General features: G+C 35.5%; 1 protein-coding gene across 4 annotated transcripts in view; it reads right to left on the bottom strand.

Moving 5' to 3' along the window:
• The window catches only part of LOC149786011 (E3 ubiquitin-protein ligase rnf213-alpha-like), a 353,460-nt gene that overhangs the window by 151,153 nt on the left and 178,129 nt on the right, over window positions 1-24,178 (bottom strand). For all 4 annotated transcript variants that reach the window (XM_089976308.1, XM_089976310.1, XM_089976309.1 and 1 more), the window contains exons 38-45: window positions 23,377-23,618; window positions 22,708-22,790; window positions 14,014-14,147; window positions 13,698-13,790; window positions 8,832-9,032; window positions 6,585-6,751; window positions 3,231-3,453; window positions 1,480-1,713 (exon numbers count right to left, since the gene is read on the bottom strand). In XM_089976308.1, the coding sequence (XP_089832434.1) occupies window positions 1,480-1,713; window positions 3,231-3,453; window positions 6,585-6,751; window positions 8,832-9,032; window positions 13,698-13,790; window positions 14,014-14,147; window positions 22,708-22,790; window positions 23,377-23,618 (1,377 nt within the window). The remainder of the gene's footprint in view (window positions 1-1,479; window positions 1,714-3,230; window positions 3,454-6,584; window positions 6,752-8,831; window positions 9,033-13,697; window positions 13,791-14,013; window positions 14,148-22,707; window positions 22,791-23,376; window positions 23,619-24,178) is intronic.

The following is a 24,178-nucleotide window of genomic DNA, read 5'->3' as shown; positions in this document are numbered from 1 at the left end:
AAATGATCACCATAGTGTTTGAGCACTTGACATGGCAGGCATTTTCAGAATAATTCTATCAAGAGTTTTTCAAGAATGCTTCATCCAATGTATTTGAGATTTCTGGTACACTTGTGACAATTTCATCAGATTTCTTCAAGTGCTGAAACAGCTGCTTTTTTTTGTGCAAACGATACTTCATACCACATTCCATACTTACTTAAAGGTTAGACTTCAATCAAGAGATATAGACATATATATATTTTCCACTTTCTCTCTCTCTATCATTACAAAGCGCTTTAGCTCCGTATAGACAGCATTTCCTAAGATTTTCAGTTGTTGGATTCACATTATAACATTTAAGAACTGCTTTGTTTTCCATGCTTTGTTTTCCCTGTTGTCATCACTGCATGCATCTTCCAACCGTGCGTCACTGACACATTTAAGAATTCATGAGTTTTTTGTATACCTGGATTATCTGTGTAAATTTGTAAATATGGTATTAAATCCACTATATTGTCAAAACGATCAGACTTTGTACGAAAATTTGATTCACAGAGTGGTTAGAACGTTTCCCATTCCTCCTTGTTTATTTCTATATCTGCCCGAGAGCTTGAGATTTAGAAATATCACTTCTTATGTATACTGGAAAGTGGTCACTACCATGTGGATCATTACCAATGTCCCAAGAGAAGTTAAGTAAATGAGACAGATTGCAAATGGTCAGATCTAAGGACAAAGAGAATGGGTACAGCTAATCAATGACAAGGCAAAAATGATGTTCTGAAACAAAGTCTTCTATTTTATTCCTTCTCTGATTATTATCTTTACACCCATACAGTCAATGAAATCAACATGTCTATATGACTTTGCATCCAGGTGGAATAACTACACGATTTTTAGGATGGCAGACATGGGGGCCATATAGGATGTCATATCAGCATTATATTTTAGGACCAACAAGGCATTATAAGAAGTCTGATTTACGAAAAACTCATGACAATATGACCATCCATCCTTAAGAAGTAGTAGTAAAAAGATTTTCAAAATGTCCATAATGAAGGCTGTATTGCATCTCAGATTGACAAAGTAGTTTTCAATAAGGATCAAAGGCTTCCTCATGTAGAAAACCCCAAATCAATAGGACTATTTGTGTAGGAGATTTAGCCACACAATTTTCAAGATGTCAGTTCAACATTAGAACCAATCAGATATAACAAGTCTTTTACGTGAAAATGCCATGTCAATATGATCAGGAAGAGTAGAGCTAACAATACTGTCAAGATGGACACTATAGCAGACATACTGGATGTCTGTGCCACAACATTTTCATTTCAACTTGAAATTGGAATATACATGTAAAATTTCATGTTACTGCACAAAACTGTTGAAAATCCTGGGATAATGATATTAGATAACATAGTTTAAAGTAATATACATGTAACTGAACCTAAGGCACATCAGAGATGTATCTGTCTTGCACTAAAAATAATGACTGACCTTTTTGTATGGTTCTGGTTCCTCATCTCCTTGACAACCATCCTCCAGGAGAGGATGTAAGGTCTTCAGAGGCATTCTGGGACTGTCCTCTGCAAGCCCAACCTCGTCCAGAACAACCACAGACACAAATCTTTCAAGATCCTTATCTTTTTGAAACTGTGCACACTGGCGGAAAGTTCCCATGATTCCATCTGGGGTTGACAGGGGACTACACTGGAAGGACACCATCTGGACCTGGAATGCCAAGGAATTGTGTTTTCAATGATTATAAAAGAATTATAGACTTACAAAACATATAAACTTCTGGGATGGGAATGACCTTTACTAAAAATAAACAAAACACGCAAAAAAAACCCCCCAAAGTATCTAACCCCAGAGTCAAATCATCATTTTAAATCTGAAGTTTTAAGAAAAGATTGTAAGATTCTCATCCCTGATAATTGGAACAGTTAACCCTTTACCCCTCATAAAGTGTATGGCTTTTTAGCCCTCTGATACACATGAAGCAAAGTTACACAGTGCAGTGAGCTATAAATAGAACACCTGTTACCTACTTGACTCCATACCCATAGGCTTGCCTATTAACTGTTATGCAGTATAATGTATGTTACGTTTAACAGCAATTTTAACCATTTTACATTTTTGGTACACATCTATTATGTATGGAAATATTTAAGTGTAAAGTCCGATTGTTATAGCTGTGTAATTATTTTTCACATAAGAATTTTTTATGTGCTATAAAACCTTGAGAGAACTTGTTCACCGTCAAGTCAGTGAAACTGCATGACCAACCGTAGCTGCCATTTCTCATACTCATACTATTTACAAGTTCTTTATCTGCGTCTACATCACTAAGTCATCTAAATTTGAAAATTTATAAAAACTAATTGCTACCTACATCAATATCAGTGCCTTTACCTAAGTTATTGAAGCTTTCATAGTTGGGATTATAATTGTTAAAAGTACTGAACAAAATCCGCAACCCTTCATTTGGGAGAGTGGAGAATATGACACAGTTACTTTAAATAGCAGATTTTGACCAGAGCATAAATAGCGACCACATGATCTGACGTAATGGTCATGTAAAGCAATGAATGAGGTATCTAATAGGGGGTTTTTCCCGAAGGTGGTTCAATGAAAACCCGCTAAAAATGGCCGATGTTTACAGCAAGGCATCAAAAGGTACTTCCATGCGAATGGAGTAAAGGCGTCAAAAGGTGCTTCCATGTGAATGGCATAGAGGCATCTAAAGGCGCTTCCATGCGAATGGAGTTGAGGCGTCCAAAGGCGCTTGCATGTGGTAAAGGGTTAACTGCAAACAAACTTCTATCACACCATCTTATGTACATTATTTTAAGAATACCTGCAAGGAATTTTTGTAATAAACATATTTCAACAAATTAACGTTCACCTATATTCAGCCAACACCGAGAAAAAATTTAAAATTTGTAAGTGTGAGTACAAGTATATCCTGTAATAGAACGCAAAAATGTGCCCACTCCATAAATATTAATTTCCAGAAGACAAATTCTTAGTCTCACACTGGAAAAAAATGCAGTCATTGCCAGGTACTATTTGCTAGACCAAATAATTGCAAAGATGTTTCTTACAGACAAACTGTGGCTTACTGACTTGTAAAATGTGATTTTAATGGATATACTCTACACAAATGGAAAGCAAGGACCAGGGTTAATTTTATGTTAATGGAATATTACATCCAACATGCCATGTGACAATATCTGTCTACTTACTTGCTTGAATTCTCTAAACAGCTCTTCATGAGCTGCATTCCCCTGCATGGCATCTGCTACAATGGTTTTGGCCAGAGATTTGGAGCTGCCTGGTTTTCCCACCAGGAACAGAGGGATCCGTAACTCTGTACAAATCACCATCATGAACACGTTCTCCTTCAAGGCAGTGTTCCTAGCAATGTTCTTATCCAGATGAACATTATCTAAGAAAACATCCTGGCATCTGTGAGAAAGAGAAAATAATGTCAAGTACAACATCCTAAAGGAGTCACCTCTCACATCAAATGAACTTTAGGTTTCTTCTCCCATCATTCTTCTATATATTACAGCTGACTTCACCAGCCTGTTTAGGTCAACAATTTAAATTATCTCACCCTTTTGGTGGCTGGCAAATGAAGATTGCACTACAAAACCTAAAAATGCTATTGAATTGCAAGCCAGTAAACAAAATCGGACATACAAAGTCCCTGCAGGCTTCACACTGAACTCTGAACGATGAAGTCAAAGACTTTTCTCAAATTTCAAAGACAACAAACATAGATTTCCAAGACCTTTTTTGCTAACATTTTGTATACAGGTTATATGAGAAAACAACGAATGCAAAATACTACAATATTGTTTAATAATGGAATTCAAACTATAATTTTCTAAAATTGCTTTCTAATGATCTGGAAGATAGGTAAACATTCATTGTTATTTCATAAATATGTAACTTATGCATCAGATTTAATACAAAATAAATTGTTCTCTTAACAGACATCAGCACTGCTTTCAATGCATTATTATAGTTGCTGTTTTTTCTCTTCAATCATCTAACAACCTTAGGCAATTGTATTTGTGATTATAATAATAATAATAATAATGAGGACTTTGTATAGTGCCTAATCTTGAAAAGCTCTAAGCGCTTTACACCATTAGATAACACCTAAATACATATATAATGAGATGATTACAAAAACAAACACCATGAAATTAGAAACATAAAACGCGCAGAAAATAGTTATGGTGCTGATTTCCTTTGATGAAGGGTGAAACCGTCTTGCTTTGATGAAGAGTGCATGTGTTATTGAAGTCGCCGCCAAGACCAACTTTGGATGGCCAAACAAATGCTCGTTTGTTATTGCAGCAGCAATGAAACTGAATGGGTCATCAAAAGAAAGAAACCAGGAAAACTCGACTATAGTCTGACTATACATCCCTCTTTATTTGTACTCCCTACTGATTTCAATAACAAAATCATTTAATGTGATAAAAAGTGCACAGAACTAAGTCAACTGAATCACTGATTTAAAATTTATAACCTGACTGTGACCAGAATGGCACTAATGCTGGCATCTCCTGCACCTTTCATGCTTCATGGACTTTCCATACTAATATGGTGCCATATTGCATACACTATGGGCTACTTTATTTCCATCAGACAAAATAATTACGTAGTTCATCCTATTCGGTAACTGCCTGATAATTTCATAAATTACCATAACAATGAGAGTGCACACACTCCTTTGCTGAAAACTGACTTGTCCAATAGCTGGAAACTGGAAATAAATCTTGAGCATTTCTATTATATTTAAAACTTCCATGATGATGGTGTTAGGGCCACTCTACTCAGAGTCAGGTTATGAATTATAAATTAATGAATGAATTGACTAAGCTCCTTGCACTTTTTCACACATTAAAGGTTTCCATTATTGAAATCAGTGAGGAGGGTACAAACAAATGGGTTGGTATAGTCAGATTATACATCAAAATCTAACAACCTTGGACAATTTTATTTGTGATTATGGAAAGAAATTAATTTTTTGGATTTATTTCAATTTTCAAAGACTTTTAATGACCTCAGGGTAATATACTCAATTTTCCCAAATTTTCAAGGCCTTGAAAATGCTATCTCATTTTTCCCAAACTCTCAAAGACCTACAAAGACCATAAGAACCCTGCCCTGGAAAATTTAAGATAAATTCAACAGTTGAATTAACAAACGTTTATCAAAGACTTGAAAATACAATACATTAAACAGGACCCATTGCATGAACATTATTTGCAAGAAACTTTTATCATTAGGACTGTTCCTTCTAAATATATGTAGTACCCAGAAAATGCATTTTTTTATAAAAAAACACATTCCAGGGTACTCTGATTACTTAAAGATTTCATATGGATAGAATAATTTTTCAAAATCACATCTATTGGTGACTAATTCATGCTGAATATGCCTTCCCTGAGTCCCAAGCATATATTGCTTCAACAATGGGTTTTTCAGAATTTTACAATAAATTACCAATATTGATTGAAACTTGTAAAAAAATGTTTAAATATTTAAGTCTTTTCTTTTTTATCTCTCAACAAAGAACTGATTTTAAAACATTTTGACCAAAAATATGTAAGCAATTACCTTAATGAGTTTTTTAAAAATGAAACGAGTCTACACAGAAGCTGTCCAAAACAATATCAAGCTTGGTAACCATTCTAAACATGATCATTTCCTCTTATGTTTGCAAATCCTAGTTATGTCCCTTTACATTAAGAACAAGAGTCCAACAGAGCTAAATAGAAAAAGTGTCTATTATCAGAAATACAAACTGTTTGTAATAACTGAAAAGACATCATGCCTTATACATAAGAAGGATAAATCCTTCATAGCCCAAAATTAATATCCGCTAAACATTCTCACTTAACATGCTGTCCTAAAGCAGCAACCTCTCTGACGTGAAAAAATGTCCTCTACAGAACGATAGTTGCTTAATTAACATTAATTCAATTTTTCAATATTTTGGACTGGGGTCTGAGAAAAACTGTCCATTTATGAAAGGTGACTGGTTAATATAGGTCACCTTTATGGCAGATAAAACTATGAGAAAAGACTATGTTCAATTAATTTCAAACCCAGAACAAAGAAATTGGCAAATGATTTGACTGAATTAAAATGTAAGGTCTAGTACTCCACACAAATCATCTTCAACCAGAGCTATCTTCAATGACAATTGTCACCATAATTATAATACAGTATGCCTGAACAAAGGAAGGCAACTACTTAGGGCTATTCCATTAAAATCTATTTCAGGGATTAGGAATACAATTCCATTTCAGTTAAGAATGGGGTCTTTGTGATTTTTTTTCTGTAGAGTTGTAATTCTTTTCTATAAAAACACAACAAAGATACTGCCCACTTAAAGTACATTTAAACAGAATAGCCCTTTAAGAGAAGTATGTATCATAAACAGATCTAATGACCGCAGCTAATGAAATGCCAGTAAAAGAATGATGGGGAATACGTTTTAAATTCCCAGCATTCTTAATAACAAAAGAAAACTAAAAAAGATACACCAAAGCAAACATTCATCCTCTATTTACCCAATAATTTCAGCTTCAATCTGAGCAGGTCCATCTGGTACCTTAAGAGGAGGTCCAAAATACTGCCATATATATTCTCTGTACTCTTTCCTTTTTTTCAGACAAGCATGGTAGCACACTCCAAGGGCTAATATGAAAGATCTGGTGATATCATCCAAGAACTGGTTCTGAAACAACATATTTGGCAATTACACTTTAACTTGAACAAGTAGCAGAGTCAGAAAGTGCCCCACACTAAAGCAAAATATAAAGTTGATTACCTTATTGAAAGTATAAACTATCCACAAAGTTAAGTTGAAGTCTGTGATGAAAAAAAGTTATTGCTTGGAAATAAAAAAAATTTCATAAAGTTTTTAACCTTGAACCAGTGACATTTTTAAACCAAAACTAATACTGTTCTTTCTTGCATGAACTTTAAGCCATCCACAATATTCAATTCAGGTCTGGTACATAGAATCAATGTTATTGTGCAGAAACAATTTTTCTACTTTCAGTCACAAAGACCTTGACCTTTGCCCATTCGAACCCCAAAATCTTTATGATTTCTTCTTACCTACAACTGCAAGCAATTTCCAAAGTCTGGAAAAGGTAGATAGTTGAGAACTTGAGTTGTGTGTTAACTAAAGAGGGATAACTTATGGATGGACAGACAGATGGATATCATATAATGTTATGCCCTGCATTATGGCAGGCATATAAAAAAGGACAAATGTCACTCATCTAGCTTACATACCATAACAGTTTATGATTTCACTAAACAGGTTTATCTATTACTGTAAGAACACAACCTATACAACTATCTACTAAACTTTATACATTTGACATATTTTACAGCAGTGTCATAAACATTCTAAAGATAATGGCATAATTAATAAGCATAGTCTCTTGTCCATAATCAATACCATCCAAAAACTTTGAAAGTTAAGTTTGGTTTACAAGCAAATCTTTAATCTGAGGTCTGCAGAATTACGTATCTTTCACTAGAACTAAAAAGATAAATTAAAAAATTCAGGTTTTTTTGTTTCTTTCAGGGTATGGGTTTCTTTAATCTTGGCAATTCAATCTTTATTCACAAATTATCTTCTGCTTTTATTACTTTACCAAATGATGTGAATATTGACAAGTTGTACAATTTCTGAATTATACTGAATAGTGTGTGGGGTGGGGGTGGGGGTGTGCTCCACAAGATAATTGGTGCAAAGTAGTCACACATGAGCCTAAACATGCTCAAAAAACAAAGGTCACTTCACCTTACATTGATTTCATGCCATTTTCTGTTTGATTTTATTTCAATACAATGAAATGGCAAAGTAACATTAACTTTTGTGTAAATTTTCAATCAGAAAGTTGGAAAAAGAAAATTATGTTCTCCAATCAACTTTGGTACTAACATAATGATAATAAATACCAGAAATTACATTACTACCTATGAAATTCCAGCTGAAATTCACCCATGATCTTTTCTGAAAAAAAATAAGTGAACTGAATTTTCTTTCCCAATTGGAACTGAATTTCAACAAAGTGGGCATCTCTAAAGTTGATTACAAATAAAAAAATATTTTATGCAATATTTAATATCAAACAAAAGTATGAAATGATGACTACTGCTACGTAAAATGTTAATGTATTTAAACACCAAGCTTTCAAACCTCCAGTATGATACTGTGATTTGTTGTCTCTAGCCAATAACATGTAAAGAAAGTTGAAATTGAAAAGGAAAATAAACTCTGACTAAACTGTATTTGATTGCTGTTGCATATAACTTTAACTCCTGTCATAAACTGCATGTATAAATTTATATTCTACGTAGGTCATTACTGCAGAAAAGGTGACTGCTCTGGTGGCCTAGTGGTTAGAGTGTCTGTCTCAGATACTGGAGGTCGCTGGTTTGAACCCCAGCCATGTGATAACAAAGACTTATAAAAATGGCAATAGCAGCTGCCTCACTAGGTGCTCAGCATTTAGAGTTTAGTGTTAGGACTGGTTGGCCTGGTGTCAGGATAATGTGACTGGGTGGAACATGATGCTACATGTCTGCAGAATGATGTCCTAGTGCTAGACATCACTATTAACTATCACACTGCAGACATCATAGAAATATGACTGAAATATTGTTAAAGCTATGTTAAAAATCCATATCACAATCCCCAACACACACACACACACACCACACAGAGAAAAGTGGCTACCCTACTAATTCTTTTTTCAAATACAAAACCCACATGACCAATCTTTAAAATTTAACACCTGAAAAACCTGTGGGACAGTCAGTGAAATAGACTCATCTTCCTCTCCCTCCTCATTTTCAGTATCAGAGCTATCATCTTGGTCAGGAAATTCATCCATCATGTCAAACAGAGTTCTCTCCCCCTGGCTCTGTGCATAGAACCAGCTCATCACATTCAAAACTCTGTCAACATCTCGGAGGGAAACAAAGCTGCATTCATCCTTTGTAAAGGAAAAGTAGCAAATGACGTTTTTTTTCATGTACCACATATGTGAAACCTATATCTAACATACAAAAAGTTTTACATCTAAAAACTCTGGTTATTTATTGGCCAGCCATGCATATGTGAATCAAAACTTATTTTGCATATATACAATGTAAAACATATCAATTATAATTATACTTATCGTTAACATGCAAGTGTGGTACTAAACATATTTAACACAGATTCAACAAGTACTCAAAATGAGTTAAACATATTCTGAAATGTATGTTAAACATGTGAATTTAATATGCTTATAATGTGGCTACATTTTTTATGAACTTGTCTAAAGAAAATTATTTCATGCAATGGTAAATTTTTTAATTTCATTGTACCATACATTTTTTATACATTGATTTAGAAATAACAAGCCCTCTTTTGAGGTCTTACATGTTGTGTTATGTCTTAATTAGAGGCATTACCCCAAATTAAATGTATAATTGTCTAAATATAGATGATATAACTTTTATAAATGATGGCCTTCTATTGAAAAGGAACGAATGTTCTGATTTTCTTAAGTATCCAAAGAATTAACCTTTTCTTGAAACATATGTAATTTTAAAAGACCAGGTTAGATTGTTATCAACATGTACATCAAGAATTTTATCACAATAGGTCATATTAAGATTAACGTCGTCAAAAAAAAACTTGGAGTTTGTTGCTATCTTGCTTTGCTTTCATGTTCTGTTGTAAATAGCAGGGACTTTCTCTGTATTTATAATCAAACTGTTTTTCTTGAAAAAAACTTATGCCTGTTAAGAGCATCTTGTACATTATTTTCAAGTACAGATTTGAAAGGATAGGTCTTTAATAAATAGAATGAATAAACAAATAACTGAGGTCTGAAGAAATAGCCCTGTGGTACACCACAATTATTATTTTTACTTTCAAAAGGTGACCATTTTAAAATATGTTCTGCACTCTGTCAGTTAAGTAAGAAGTAAACCAGGTTAGGGAGTTTTCATTATACTGACAGATTTTCAGCTCTTCATAAAAACTGTATGGTCTATGAGATCAAAAGCTTTACAAATATCAACTATAATGGTGCCTACCATTTCTCTGCTATCTAATGCTTTCAGCCATTTATTGATCATAAATATAAGTGCAGTTTCATATGAGCAATTGTGTTGAAAGCCAAACTGATTATAAGAAATAAGACACAGCATTCAAACAGTGGGTAAAAGAAAGTGAAACTTGTTTTTCTAGTAATTTATAAAAAAGAATGGATAGAGATAGGTCTGTAATTATTTACATATTTTGTTCCAGCTCTCTGTAATGGATTTACCTTGGCTGTTTTCCAAGCCTCAATGGAAATTTATTAGACGTAATATTGTGATTGCAGATAAAACATATACTCTCTATTATGGTAGGTGTATCTGCCTTTAGTAGCCTTGGTCCAATGATATCAAGCACTGTGGCCTTTCAATCATCCAGGTTTTGAATATACTTTCACCCAAATTCAGGACTCAGAATTTTGAACTTGATGTCAATTAGGAGTTTTTCATTGAACATGCCTTTTTGAGTTTCAGATGATCAGAGAAAATTTTAAGTTCCTTAAGTTTTTCAACCATTTAAAGAAAAGTCATTAGAATGTTTTGAGAAATTGCTGAGATCAGTGTAAATACCTTTATGATGAGGATAAAATTTCAGTTTTACTCTTACAGATCCCTGCACCAAACTGTAAAGACTCACTAAATAGCTTTTGGAGTTTTTTATATCTTTATTTATGACTTTTTATAGCATACTCATTTGATTTACCATTTCATTAACTTTGTTCCACCAAATTTTATATTCAGCTTGATTTCATATGTATTTTAGATTGTCTCTTTGATTTATTGCATTAAAAATGTTTTGGGGTGATCCAACAATCTGTAGCCATATGGATTATATATCCAGTGTTTTTTAGTCTTCCCTTCATGTAACAACTGTATCAGTTTTAACACATACAAAAGTCCACCTACTCCTGCTTTTCTTCCCTATAAAAAGGTTTGTCAAAGCCACTGATATACTAGAAATTGTCACCCTGATTTTCTGTCAACTTTGTTTCTAAGAATCCAAATAAATGTACATTATTATCGGAAGAGGTTAGCAATAACTTCAGTTGATCCATCTTTTCTTGGAAATCATCCAAGAGCCTCAGATGCAGGATATCGGGGGTTCGAACCCCGGCCGAGTCAAACCAAAGATTTATAAAAATGGTATTAGTAGCTGCCTTGCTTGGCTCTACCTGGTGTCAGTATAATGTGACTGGGTGGGTCATGATCCTACATGTTTGTAGCATGATGCCACAGTGCTAGACCATGGCTAAAAACTGCCACACTGTAGACATCATTGTGATACGACTGAAACATTGTTAAAGCTATATTAAAAATCCAAATCAAACACACACAAAATTTTCTTGGATACCCTGAATATTTAAATGACCTGTGTGTAAACCCTTACCAGAAACTCCTAAATATAGGATATATATACATCACTGGTATTATTAGGGGGCACTCAAGGAGACAAAAATGGTATTGTAGCTATCTTCACAATTATCATTACCAGTACTGCATAAAACACTAGGCTTTCACTTTGATTGCAGGAAATTCTGTTTCATTTCATCAGTTTTATTACTGAGACCTTTTGTATTAATATTAAGTACTTTTCATCTCAAACCTGTACTGGCTGAAAAATATGCATTTAAATCACTCTGATGATTACCCTGTCATTACTAAATATGTGTGACCTGATGGACCTCAAGGGAACACATGAATATTACCATCTATGTGTGACCTCATGGACCTGAAGGAAGTACATGTATATCACTAGCTATGTGTGACCTCATGAGCCTCAAGTGAGCACATGAATATTACCATCAAGGTGTGACCTCATGGACCTGACGGAAGTACATGTATATCACTAGCTATATGTGACCTCATGAGCCTCAAGGGAGCACATGAATATTACCATCAATGTGTGACCTCATGGACCTGAAGGAAGTACATGTATATCACTAGCTATATGTGACCTCATGAGCCTCAAGGAAGCACATGAATATTATCATCAATGTGTGACCTCATAGACCTGAAGGAAGTACATGTATATCACTAGCTATGTGTGACCTCATGAGCCTCAAGGAAGCACATGAATATTACTAGCTATGTGTGACCTCATAGACCTAAGGGGATCACTTGAATAATAACAGCTATGTGTGACCTCATGGGCCTCAAGGAAGCAAATGAATATTACCAGCAGTGTGTGACCTCACTGGCCTCAATGGATGATATGACTCAATATTACATACATTAGCAATGATTCTATTTTCATTATTTTCAAATGTTGAGGCTCAAGCATATATGTTAGTAGGGTTTATGGTGCACTCAAGGTCACAAGGGGGTGGGGGTATAGCTCCATTGCACTCTTGCTATTTATTCCAGTAAGATTGTGACCAGAAGTCCACATCCCCCAACATACAGAGGGCAATAATTCATGAATTTTGTTTTAAAAGAAGAGTTCCCACAAATACATATTTTGAAACATTCTTTTTTTCAGTGAAATTTCTATGTTGATAATGTCACAGAATAAAGCAGGAAATAACTTGGTTTTGCCTTAGAACGATTTGATCGTTTTGGTCAAACATGCATTCAATGTTACCTAGGGTGGATAACTGTTTTTCTAGTTAAGTGACTGAGCTAACATGCATCTCATCATAGATCGCTTGCAGCGAGAAACACAAAAAGCATGGTATGATTTGATTTTATGTAAGATTCTATAGTTTTACCCTAGTTAAAAAGTTTTTACATCACAAAATAAATCTATTTCTCACTGCCAGATTTTAAAATACATTTTATAAACATTTTGAATATCATCACCTTTTGAAAAGCAAAATAAAATTCAAAGGTCACAGTGCTTGAAATGAACCTAAATTTTAATGCAGAATGGGAATTAAAATTATACTAAAAGTGTTGAGATCAAATTATTTTCCAAATTTTGCCACATACATGCAACATGATGAATAATTTTATTTTTAAACTGAATCAGTTCATTGAACAAATTTACAAAATATATCAATCTGCTTGCCTAACATGTGATTTATATATCAAAATAAATACTGGGTCTGAATGCCATGGTAACCATAGACCATTTTCCAATATGTTGCAAAATAACTTGCTCCACTTAGAATTGCAAGAAATAGTTGTAAATAATCCATCTTTGTATGTAAGTTTTTCTGTTAGTTACAACGAATTTTTCCATGTGTTTATATATGTTATAAAACTTGACATTAACAGGTTGTTTCTTCATGATCATCTTTCTACCTCAATTAAATTCTGAATTACATGGCTACTCAAAATAAAAATAGATGGAACAGGTGAAGAGAATTTTATTATTTTGTAGTTAATGCAATAATCTGATGAATAATGTTATTGTGACATAAAATGATGTGTCAATAAATGAATACTGGAACAGTTTTTCGTTTTGACAAAATATTGGCATTGAAAAAACATCATGTATCACTGTCAGAACGTTTGTTTCTCGATTAGATAAGAATGAATATTGTAACAAAGGTTTAATCTCAGTTTCAATGTTTTCTTCCACAGAACAATTAATACTGGTATGCTAAGGGGGGGGGAAGGACACTCACCTTTTGCATTCTCATAAAATCTTGAGAGGCTGTTAAAATTTTACTTATCACAGGAACTGAACCAGGAATATCCGGCAGACGTCCCTGACTGATCTGGAAATATATGAAAATCACCATATTTATATTGTAAAAAACATAAATTATTGTCTTTTTGATCTAAAGGGTATTGGTTACACCTGCAGTTATAATATTAATGGAAGTCAGTTTACTTACTGAGGTGGACAGGGAAGAATATATTAATGTAATTCAAGAAAGGACTGTGCAAAATTAATTAATTACTCACCGATACAAGTAATAAAATATTTGAATAACTTACATATCTAATGACCATCTGTCTGATGTATAGGTCTTCAATTTGTGTGTTCAACTGACCAAAGTCCCATACCAGTGGAAGAAGACTCTGGGGCAAAGGTTGAACTCTGTATACAAGGCGCCTCATTGGAACTCGACCTGAAAAGGCACATAGTCAATGCAAACTATTTTAGTTTTAAACTTCAGCATTCCAGATCAAAATAACTGTCCTAAAAGTGGAAGTGTTCTGAAGCATGGTCTCGTAGGCAATTATGCACATACCAGGGAAAAATGAAGCATACCAAACCAATAATTTCTACAAATAAGAGTACCCTAGCATCACATAAAGGTTTTTCTAGGGTACATGCTACAAAATAAGCAAAAATTCTAACTGATTTATAAAGTTCTTAAATTCTTATTATAATAACCTGTAGAAGACAATTTGCCTTATTTACAGTAACACATGCTTACTTCACCATCTTTATCAATGAGGGTAACTAAATATAATTTCCATAGTGAAAGATCTGCATCAAAGTGCAGACAACAAGGCATCATATGTTGGGCTAATGCAGGAATACCCTAACAACCAAGAACACATACATAACATCTGCATGTATCATGCATTCCTTCATAGTACACCATTAACCTACTTGTTTGTAATTGTTTTAAACATGGCATGTCACAAAAAAGACATGATTTCTGACTCCAAAATTCCTATGCTCTGCCAGTATTCCACAATCATGATTTCCCCAAACTAAATCAATTATATAAAAATTAGGGGATACTTACTGTCCTGCGCTGATACAAAAGTTCATCACTAAAGACTACCTTTTTTCAGTTTGAGTCATTAACAAATACAAAAACAGTTTTTCATTGCAAACTGCATAATGAAAGTAATAACAATTTCAAAGTGTGATTAACAGTCACATTCATGGAAAATTGAGCTGGCTATTACTGCTTATCTGTATTGACATTATTTGCCAATTTTCTTTTGGTTAACATTTTTCTTCAGTACTTAATGTTTATACATTTTTATTTTATATCCTGGACAATAAACATGCTCTTCAGATAAATAACTGTACTAATTACACAAACTTTTCATTCATTATGACGTGTCTGTTTAAGGCAAGGACATATCCCCAATGGACTACAAAACCCACACTTTGAATCAGAAACCCAGTCCCACAATCTATTTATAAAAGTAATTGACAGTTATGCATGACAAGTGGAATGAAGATACTGGTATGTTAAGGTTAATGTTCAAGTTGTCTGGAACCTACTATTTGTAATCAGAATGGTTAATTGTACTTTGAAACTTTCTATACGCATGTACAAAATTTGAACTCTGGCTAAATGTCCGGAAAATTTCAACCTTCTGTTATTTAACTTTGAATAAAGTTAGACAGTACTAAAACAAATCCAACAGCCTGATGCCCAGTGCCCCTCTAAATGAGATGCTTGTTGGGATTGTTGAAATAAAATCATATTTGCCTAAGAAAACTTTGGTCATGCTGATGAAATGTGGAAATTTATTTTCAAGATATTGACATGCCTTCGATAACATGGTGTGTCATGCTAATAACATTATTTGTATCCCTCACCCCCTGGCACAGTTGTGTATCAAAAATTATGATTTTCCATAATCTTCAAAACATAGAAACCAATTTTTCCTACTAAAATATGTTTCTTTGAGAATACTTACCCAATCATAATACCTTAGGAGAACTACCACAACCTTGCAAATGAAGCCCTCCCAGATACTACTTTTGGCTAAAGGGAGCTAAAAGTTTCTGTTGACCTATTTGGCAGTTTGACAGAGTGATTTCCCCTTAGATATAAAACTTGCAGGCAGAGTGTAAGAATATCCCAGTTATTACTGGAGAAGAAGGCATGCTTCCAATGCATGTAATTGTGGGTTGGCTGGGAGGATGTACGTGTATTATTGTATTATGATTGGGTAGGTAATTCTTATAGAAACATATTTTACTAGGAAAATTGATTTCTTCTTCAAACATGTTACCCAATCAAAATACCTTAGGAAAATAGGGAAGAGGTGGAGGGAGGTACATCCCCTTACCCCAGAGATACTTTTTCCAGTACCCAAAGGTATTGAGCTTCTAGGTAACCCAACTTGAGGTGACTCCATCTATCAGGGCGTGGCTTCAAAAGGGAAAATATTGTCATCCACAAATCCAGCAGAAGTCATGAAGCCATGTCTTAAGATGTTGATCGACTGGGAAGGGTGACCTGTTGAGCTGACGTGGATATAGGTTTTACCAGACTGAATTGGGCCGTCTGGGATTACAGATCTCAGAGATAAAAGCAAGAGAATGTGGACTCTGATCTCCATCCTGCAGCCTGAATGATGTTGGTTATTGAACAGTTCCAGTCCCATGCTAGGTAGGTGGCAACTGATCAAACCTCATGAGCCAAAAGTGTGTACTAAGTTCATGGAGCTGGGGTTATCTCCCTATATGCTGAGTAAACAGCCCCCTTACTCCTGGACTTGATAGTTTGTTCTGATAGACAGTCCTGTCCTATATGAGAAGTAGAAAGAGGAGTGATCTCCCTTGATGCAATGGCTCTATTCATATTAATGTATCACCTGAAAGTCCAGACTGGGTTTTGTAAGTGGTCTTTAGTTGATGTGTCCAGATGAGACAGAGGATTCATGACAAAAATTTTGTTACCCCTGAAGTATGCCATCATGAATAAGACTAACATGTCTTTTTGAAACTTGCATTTAATTTGGGTCTGCTGATAGGACATGTATTTCACAAAGTCTGATCTGAGGGAGACAAAATATGGAGCCTGTGTATTGAACTCCATACCCAGGTGAATGAATTGTTGAAATGCTACTAGGTCTGATTTTTCCTTCTTGATGTGAAGTCCAGATTGGTAACAAGGGCTATCTTGTCTTGCTAAACCTATGATGTTGCTGCAGGATGTTCTCCAGGTATTTACCATTACTCAATTTGTCAGATAAGGGAAGGTCCAAGGGCTGAAATTGAGCCTCAGTTGGAGTGCCCTGAATTGATATAGAATGTTGTAGGTGAATCACAGGAACATCCTGGGAGCCTTATGAATTGAAACATGAAGACATTTGCACTGTCTAAACCCAGTGATGGCAAAGTCTCCATCATGGATAGCTTTCAAAATGCTTTGTGATATTTTCATTGGGAACCGAGGGGTGTGGATAAATGGACTGAGGCTGTTTAGGCCAATGACCAGACATAGAGAGTCGTTTGCCAGTGGAACCAAGAAAAGGTGCTATATCCACAAGGTATGTGATAAGACTACTTTCGATCAGTGGAGCTTCAATAGGATGGCTGTCAGAGTTTCATGACCTATGAGTGGCCCTTGGGTCCTTTTGTTGATTTCGCATACTATCCCTGTATCGACTCTGTGGTTGTGGAAGGGAGGGAAATGTGTCTCCTTGATGGCTTGTTAGCATACTTCAGCCATCGGGATATTAAAAAGAAGGATACAGGGTAAAGGCTGTACTCTTAGCTTGGCCATATAGTAATCCCTCAGGGGAGTGCAGGCAGTGGGCAGTGAGTTGTGTTCTGCCAGTTGAACAGGTAGCTGTGGTTACGGCACTAGCCAAAGTGTGTTGAGCAGCTCCACTCAGTACTTAGCCATTCTTGAGACTGACTTCCATGCATGCCCTGAGTTATTTGAAGTGGGAGAAGATAAACTATGTTCCATTGGTTGGAAGATATCGAGTGAGAACGAAAAGTCCAACAATGAAGTCACAGCACTGATATTGCTCACTAACTGCCAGTTATCAACAAAGGCCATCTAATCCATATATATGGAGCGTGGCTATGTCAGCCCCGATATGGTGAGATCACTATCAACTGCTGAGGTTCTGAATGGGGGTGCAGATGACTGAACTGCCTACAAAATGATGATGAAGGCAGGTCAGAAAATCTTTAACTCTCCATGACTGCAAACATAACTGAAGTCAGAACCTTCTGTTTGTCATAATATCAACAGATGCTGGGACTCTGGTGCATAGTGTTGATGGAGTTATATTAGGAGGACAAAACTCTGGTTGCAGAAAACATCCTCAATGGATGTTCAGAAGGAAGAATCTTCACGTGCCCTTGGGTTGGGTAGAATAGATGATGGCAATGGTAAACAAGCACCATTATCTTGGTTGTGTGAAGTGAGGCTATGGTACCATGTAACACTTGAAACTTAGCTGGTGAAGAGTGATGAGGTCTGTCACTCACTAAACTCATAGAATACCCTGAATTAGAAAATGTAACTTAAAGACAGTTGTTGAGTAAAGAGGCTCTTCTCGTAGAGAAATTGTAAAGTGACATCTGTTGAGGCGTGAAGATCAAGAATCAATGCGTGGTATCATGCTGAATGAGTGTCATGAGGTGGTACGAGTTAGTCTGGTCCCTGCACATGTCTGCAAAGTCAGGTTCAATGTATTGGAAGCCTGGACCGTTATTGATTGATCCCGTAATATTGATGTTTGTCCCTTCCTGAGCCCTAGTATATGGCCTAGGCCAGCTGCAGTGGAAATAGACCATCAGTGTGAGGAGTATGTCATTAGGATCATCAATTGGGACAGGTTATTGTATATTTGATACATGTAACCTGTCCATGCATCTTTTGAAAGAGAAGGAACTTGGCTGTTTGTTAGCTCTGTCCCATGTTCTTCCGCTGGAGGAATCATGTTGGACTCCTAGGAGACAAGGTAGAGGGAGTTCCAAAGGTGATAAGTGCTGTGATGATGACTTGGGTGCAGAGCTGTTTCCGAGTATGTCATTGTCTGGCACTTCATAACTAAAGGGTAAGTTCAATTATCTCCCTTGTTCCATCAAGATTTGCACTGAGGAAAAAAAATCACCTGCCAGCCTGCACGTGATATTTGACTACTGTGTGGGTGCAGAGCTATACCAAATGATGGTTACCTGGAAAAGGTGATAGCAGATGATTTCAATTACAATGCTACCTGTAAGGGGAGGTCAAAGATTGCCTGTACGGTTATAATCATTGAAGCATGGTGATCCAAATTCTAAAAATACACAGGAAATGAACTCCCCTTTATACCAGAATGGATGGAATTAAACATATATAAGGAGTTCTTAAAGCATAAAGACATGCACACACGTAAATAATGTAGCGTAAACCAAACTTATGAAGTCGCTTCGGCAGCACATGCGAGTGACTAAGTAATCGATAAATATGATTTAAAGATAAACATGACTCAAGAATAACATGCATGTGCAGGAGGTGACTGAATAAACCATGTATGGAGCAGTGACCAGAGCAGAAGAACTACAGAAATATACTCGAGTGTCTACATTGCACACAAAAAAAACTTTTATGTAAAAGGGAACTGAGGCACTGTTATAGAGATGTACACAGTAGGTGCCACAAAATCCATTATTAGGCAATACTTGTAGGGAAAAAGACCCAGAGATTGCCCATACATGTACATACATTAAAGCTGGCACCTGGATGCTACAAATGCCTTGGATAGAAACTCGCTGATATGTACCTGTAAAGGAATTACACATACACTGCTCCCTCGATAACTCGCGCCCGGATAACTCGCAATCCCGCTTATAACGCGATGTCTGTCTTGGCTCCCGATTTTTTCCAGAGAAAATGTATTTAAAATATCTTTAAAATATGCTGAACATGAAAAAATTACGATAAGAATTGATAAATTAAACCTTGATACATTGCTCGTTTTATCATCGAAAATGGTGATTAATGCCCGTAAAAATATAATCCATATTTTGAAATCTGCAAGTTCTAAAGAAGAATTAATTTCAGAGATCTCGAAAATGCTTAATTACGCGTATTTGGACGCCAATTTTTGATCTGGGATGCAGAAAATCACTGAGGCGGATATCTTCCGTACGCATGTAATAGGTGCGCGGGAAAATTCAAAGATTTGCCGGTCCTGTTTCAGCCACCTGCTTTGTGGGAAAATGTGTCGATCAGTTAACTGTGCTGATATTTACAATGACAGAATTCAGTGACTGAAAGACTCTTTGATGTACTGTTGCCATTTTATAAGAGTACATTAAAAAAAAAGAACATGATGCAACAGCTAGGTGGCTAGTTCAAAGGCTTTGACTGGCAGCCGAGTGAGAAAATGTACTGATATTTAGTGACTGAATTCAGAGGCAGAAAGACCCAGTTTTAAAATCCTAGCGAGACCTCTGTTTAAAGATATTATATATTATGCAAGTTTTTATGATAAATAGTTGTCAGTATACTGTAAATAAACAGTCTGGTGAAATAGCGATCAATGAAAACTTCTGGTAAATGCTAACAGGTGGCAACAGAGAATGAAATAAACACAAATTAAACATCTTCTTGTGTGAAAGTCACATTCTAATCCTTTAATTCTGTTTCAGTGTAAACATTATAATCACAACATATTCTGTTCATTGAAAACATGAAAAGAGTCAATCGACCGTCACATCAAAACCCGTGAGTACTTCTGTGAGAACCTAGTTACATGTATATCCCAGCATTGTTTTGATCAACACTTCGGGGAAGTGTTTGTTGCATTGAAAAAAATTGATTACAAGAGACCTCGGGTGCTGGATTAAGGGTCTTGGAGCTGCCTTTGACATAAAGCAAAACAGTAACAGAGACAACGACGATTATAGTGACGTCCAATGTTTCAGTGAAACTGATGTCATTAATGCCGAGGCTGTTTGGGAGAAATTCGTACAGACTCATGGTCCTGAGATGGGCGTTTCTCTTGATGATATGGAGGAGTGGATTTGTGCTGACAATGATTGCCCCACAGCCGAATACACGTCAGATGAAACTATAATTAATTCTACAACTAACAAATTTGCAGCGGAAGACGATTCTAACAGGAGTAATACAAGTGTTGCAAGTGATGCAGGCGCAGATGTTGCACCCCCACTCCTCTGCACAGGAAGCAATCAAATATTTTGATATTGCCATAGGGTGGCTGGAGACCCAAAATGTTGGCTAAGTAAAGCTCATGCAGTTGAGAAATCTGAGGGATTTTGCTCGGCGGCAGAGAAACCAAGGAGTAACACACACAAAAAATTAACAGATTTTTTTCAAAAAGTGAATTGATATTTGTCAAGCATGGCACAAACGGCAAGTATTAACTTGTTCTAATTTACATTGTTTTAAATTTGTAGACCAATTAATATGTTAGTACTGATTAACCATTATTTTTTTTTTTTAGTTTTCCATTTTACTTCTATCGCATTCAAATCTATCTATCTATCGTTCGATCGACAGTTTCTCGAACAGAGTCGATCTTTGTATATAAAAAACCTCTAATTTGGATCAAACAATAAAACTAGAATGTATCGAATTCGACATAAAAATTAGTGACGTAGTACACAATATGTGAAGTGGTACACATGTTAAGCGAACGGAAACCACGTGGAATAATGTTTTCGATGATCGCCTCAATATACTGTAATTTATCCTGAAATTAATATTGTCCTATGAGGAAATAATAAAGTACACCGTTATGAAGAGATATTTATTCACAGTTAATCTCAGAACGATTATAAAGTAAGTATTCAACAGTATAATCTGCCTACCGCCCCCCCCCCCTTATTTTTCTGTTATGTCATCAATCACTTTATTGGTTTTGGGCCTATTTTATAGGTCCCTCAATAACTCGCACCTCACTTATAGTGCGGTCGATGTTTCTGGACCCCGATGTAAGCGAGTTATCAAGGGAGTGGTGTATAAAGGAATTATATGAGCACTAGAGACTTGCATGTATAAAATATGTATAACACAAACTGAATGGGAAGTAGTGTTGGCTTTATGTGCAAGTACCTAAATGTATGAAGATGACAAGGTGTGGAAACTTGTAAAGGCAAAACTTTGTCAAGGTAGAAACAGAGAAAATGTTGGAAATGTAGATGAGGTATACATTCCTTAGAAGTGAAAAACTCCTCCAACTGGTAGTGGTATCTTCCACAAGGCTTCTCGCTTTTTGAAAGGTATCTGATGATGAGAGCACGCTTCAAAGCATGAGAGGAAGTAATAATTAGAATACTTTTACACTTTGGCGCAAAGTCTAAAATATGTGGGGAGATCACTCCACCCAACCACCAAATGGGTTGGCAGACAACTTTCTGCTCCCTTTAAGTAAAAGTAGTATCTGGGAGGGCTGGATTTGTGAGGTAGTTATAGTTCTCCTAAGGTATTATGATTGGGAAACATAGTTGAAGAAGAAATAAAAACACCACTTCAGTATGAACAGGCTGTTATATGCACCATGTATGAATGGTAAACTGTCATGACTGGTTTTAGCCATGACATCAATCAAATGAAAGACAATAATAAGCACATGCTCATGCTTGCACACTGAGTTATGTTGATAAAGTGATACTGGGCAGAGGCATTTATTACTGCTGTATTACATGTAAAGCACCCAATAAACTTGAAAACATTTTGCCCCCTCCCCCAAACAAAACGGTCAGTCCCAAATGTGATGATAGTATGAATCTATGGTCTTAAAAGAAAAGAAAAGTGAGAGAACCAACAAGTTCAGCAAATAATTTATTTCCCTAGAATAAATGCGAAAATGTAAAAATATCCTAAATATAAATATAATGCAAAATTTGGATTGATATATCAATCAACTTCAATCTAACTCAAGATAAAACCTAATTAATATTCTCTAACTTAAAGAATGGACTATTAAGGCTGAGATTATTTGTGCAATTACCCAATCTGTCTGCAGTTTTATCTGCATCAACATGGTATCCCAGTCCAGCCTTTTCAAGTCGTCTGATCAGCTCTTCAGAATGTCTACAATAAAACAGTGAACACAAACAGAAAATGTACTTTCTTTTATACCTGGTTTAAGTATCTATTCTAAAGCTTTTTCAATTGTGTGCTTTCTTATTTTTACTAATATGCAAGACAAAACAGGTCAATAATTTTTTTCTTCTCAATTTGAGTGGGAAAAACATATTCCACCATTGTTATAAAGCAAATCTCAGGCTTATAAGCACATTTTATGAATCATTTCTTAATAATTAGAAGATGACATTACCATATTCACAGTAGCAACATTTACCCACAATGGGAATGGATGAAGAAACCTAACATTGTGCCATTACCATATTCACAGTAGCAACATTTACCCACACTGGGAATGGATGAAGAAACCTAACATTGTGCCATTACCATATTTTCAGCAAGGGCATAAAATAAGATGCAGGTTAGACTTAGCAACAGAAAGTTTCTTAGTTTGGAGATCATAAAACCCATCGCCAATCAAAATTAACCTTTAAAAAGTACTTTTTTTTGGCTGTTCAAAATCTGAAGATTAAAATATTGCTCCTGGCATGAAATAGATCAAATAGTATTTTTAACCATCTCATCTTCTTACTTTCTGTAGGGGTTACAAGCAGCAACCATCTTCAGATTTGGACAGTTTTTAAGTGGTCTTCCTTGCATGGATTTGTCACAGAGAATTTCTTTGATGAGTCCAATTGACTCTGTTGTGTTGGCTTCATCAAAGAATAGTACAGTGTACATATGGGGACCATAATTCTTAGCATTTTCCTGGGCAAGTTTCTCAGCTTCCTGAACTTTTTTGATGATGTCTGCATTTGTGATGCCTCCATGGACCTAAAAAGACATATAGGAAAACCATCTAAAATTTCAAACAAAAAATTATTGTGAAAAATTATTTTATTTTTTTCTACATAAACCTGAAATTTCTTTTTTTTCTTTGAATTGTTTAGAATGAGAACACATGCTTAAAGCTCAGGATTTTATTTTGTCTGGTGAAAAACCAGCAACACAGAAAAAGTATTCAATTTTATGAGACATACATCATGCATCCAATGAATTTAATCCAGTCAAGTTGAATATATCAGCCCAGAATATCCTCTAATGCGAGGACCAGCCTCACACACATTCTACTTGAGCTGGGATCAAAACAGATTATGCTCTAAGGCTGGGATCAGCCTAGCAGTTTCTTCTTGAGCTTGGATCAGCCCAGGATACACTCTAATGTGAGGATCAGTCTAGCATAGATCTAATTAAGCTGGGATCAGCTCAAATACATTCTACTGTAGAGATCCACCTAACAGATTCTACTTGAGATCAAATCAGCCCAGAATAAAATCTAATACTGGGTTCAGTCAAGTACAGTTTCTGTTTTATCTGGGATCATGCCAAACATA

This window comes from Sinohyriopsis cumingii, chromosome 12 (assembly GCF_028554795.1).
Source record: "Sinohyriopsis cumingii isolate HCF-2022 chromosome 12, ASM2855479v2, whole genome shotgun sequence".
Taxonomy (NCBI): domain Eukaryota; kingdom Metazoa; phylum Mollusca; class Bivalvia; order Unionida; family Unionidae; genus Sinohyriopsis; species Sinohyriopsis cumingii.
Note: the sequence above shows the minus strand (reverse complement) of the source record. Positions and strands in the feature narration are given on the sequence as shown.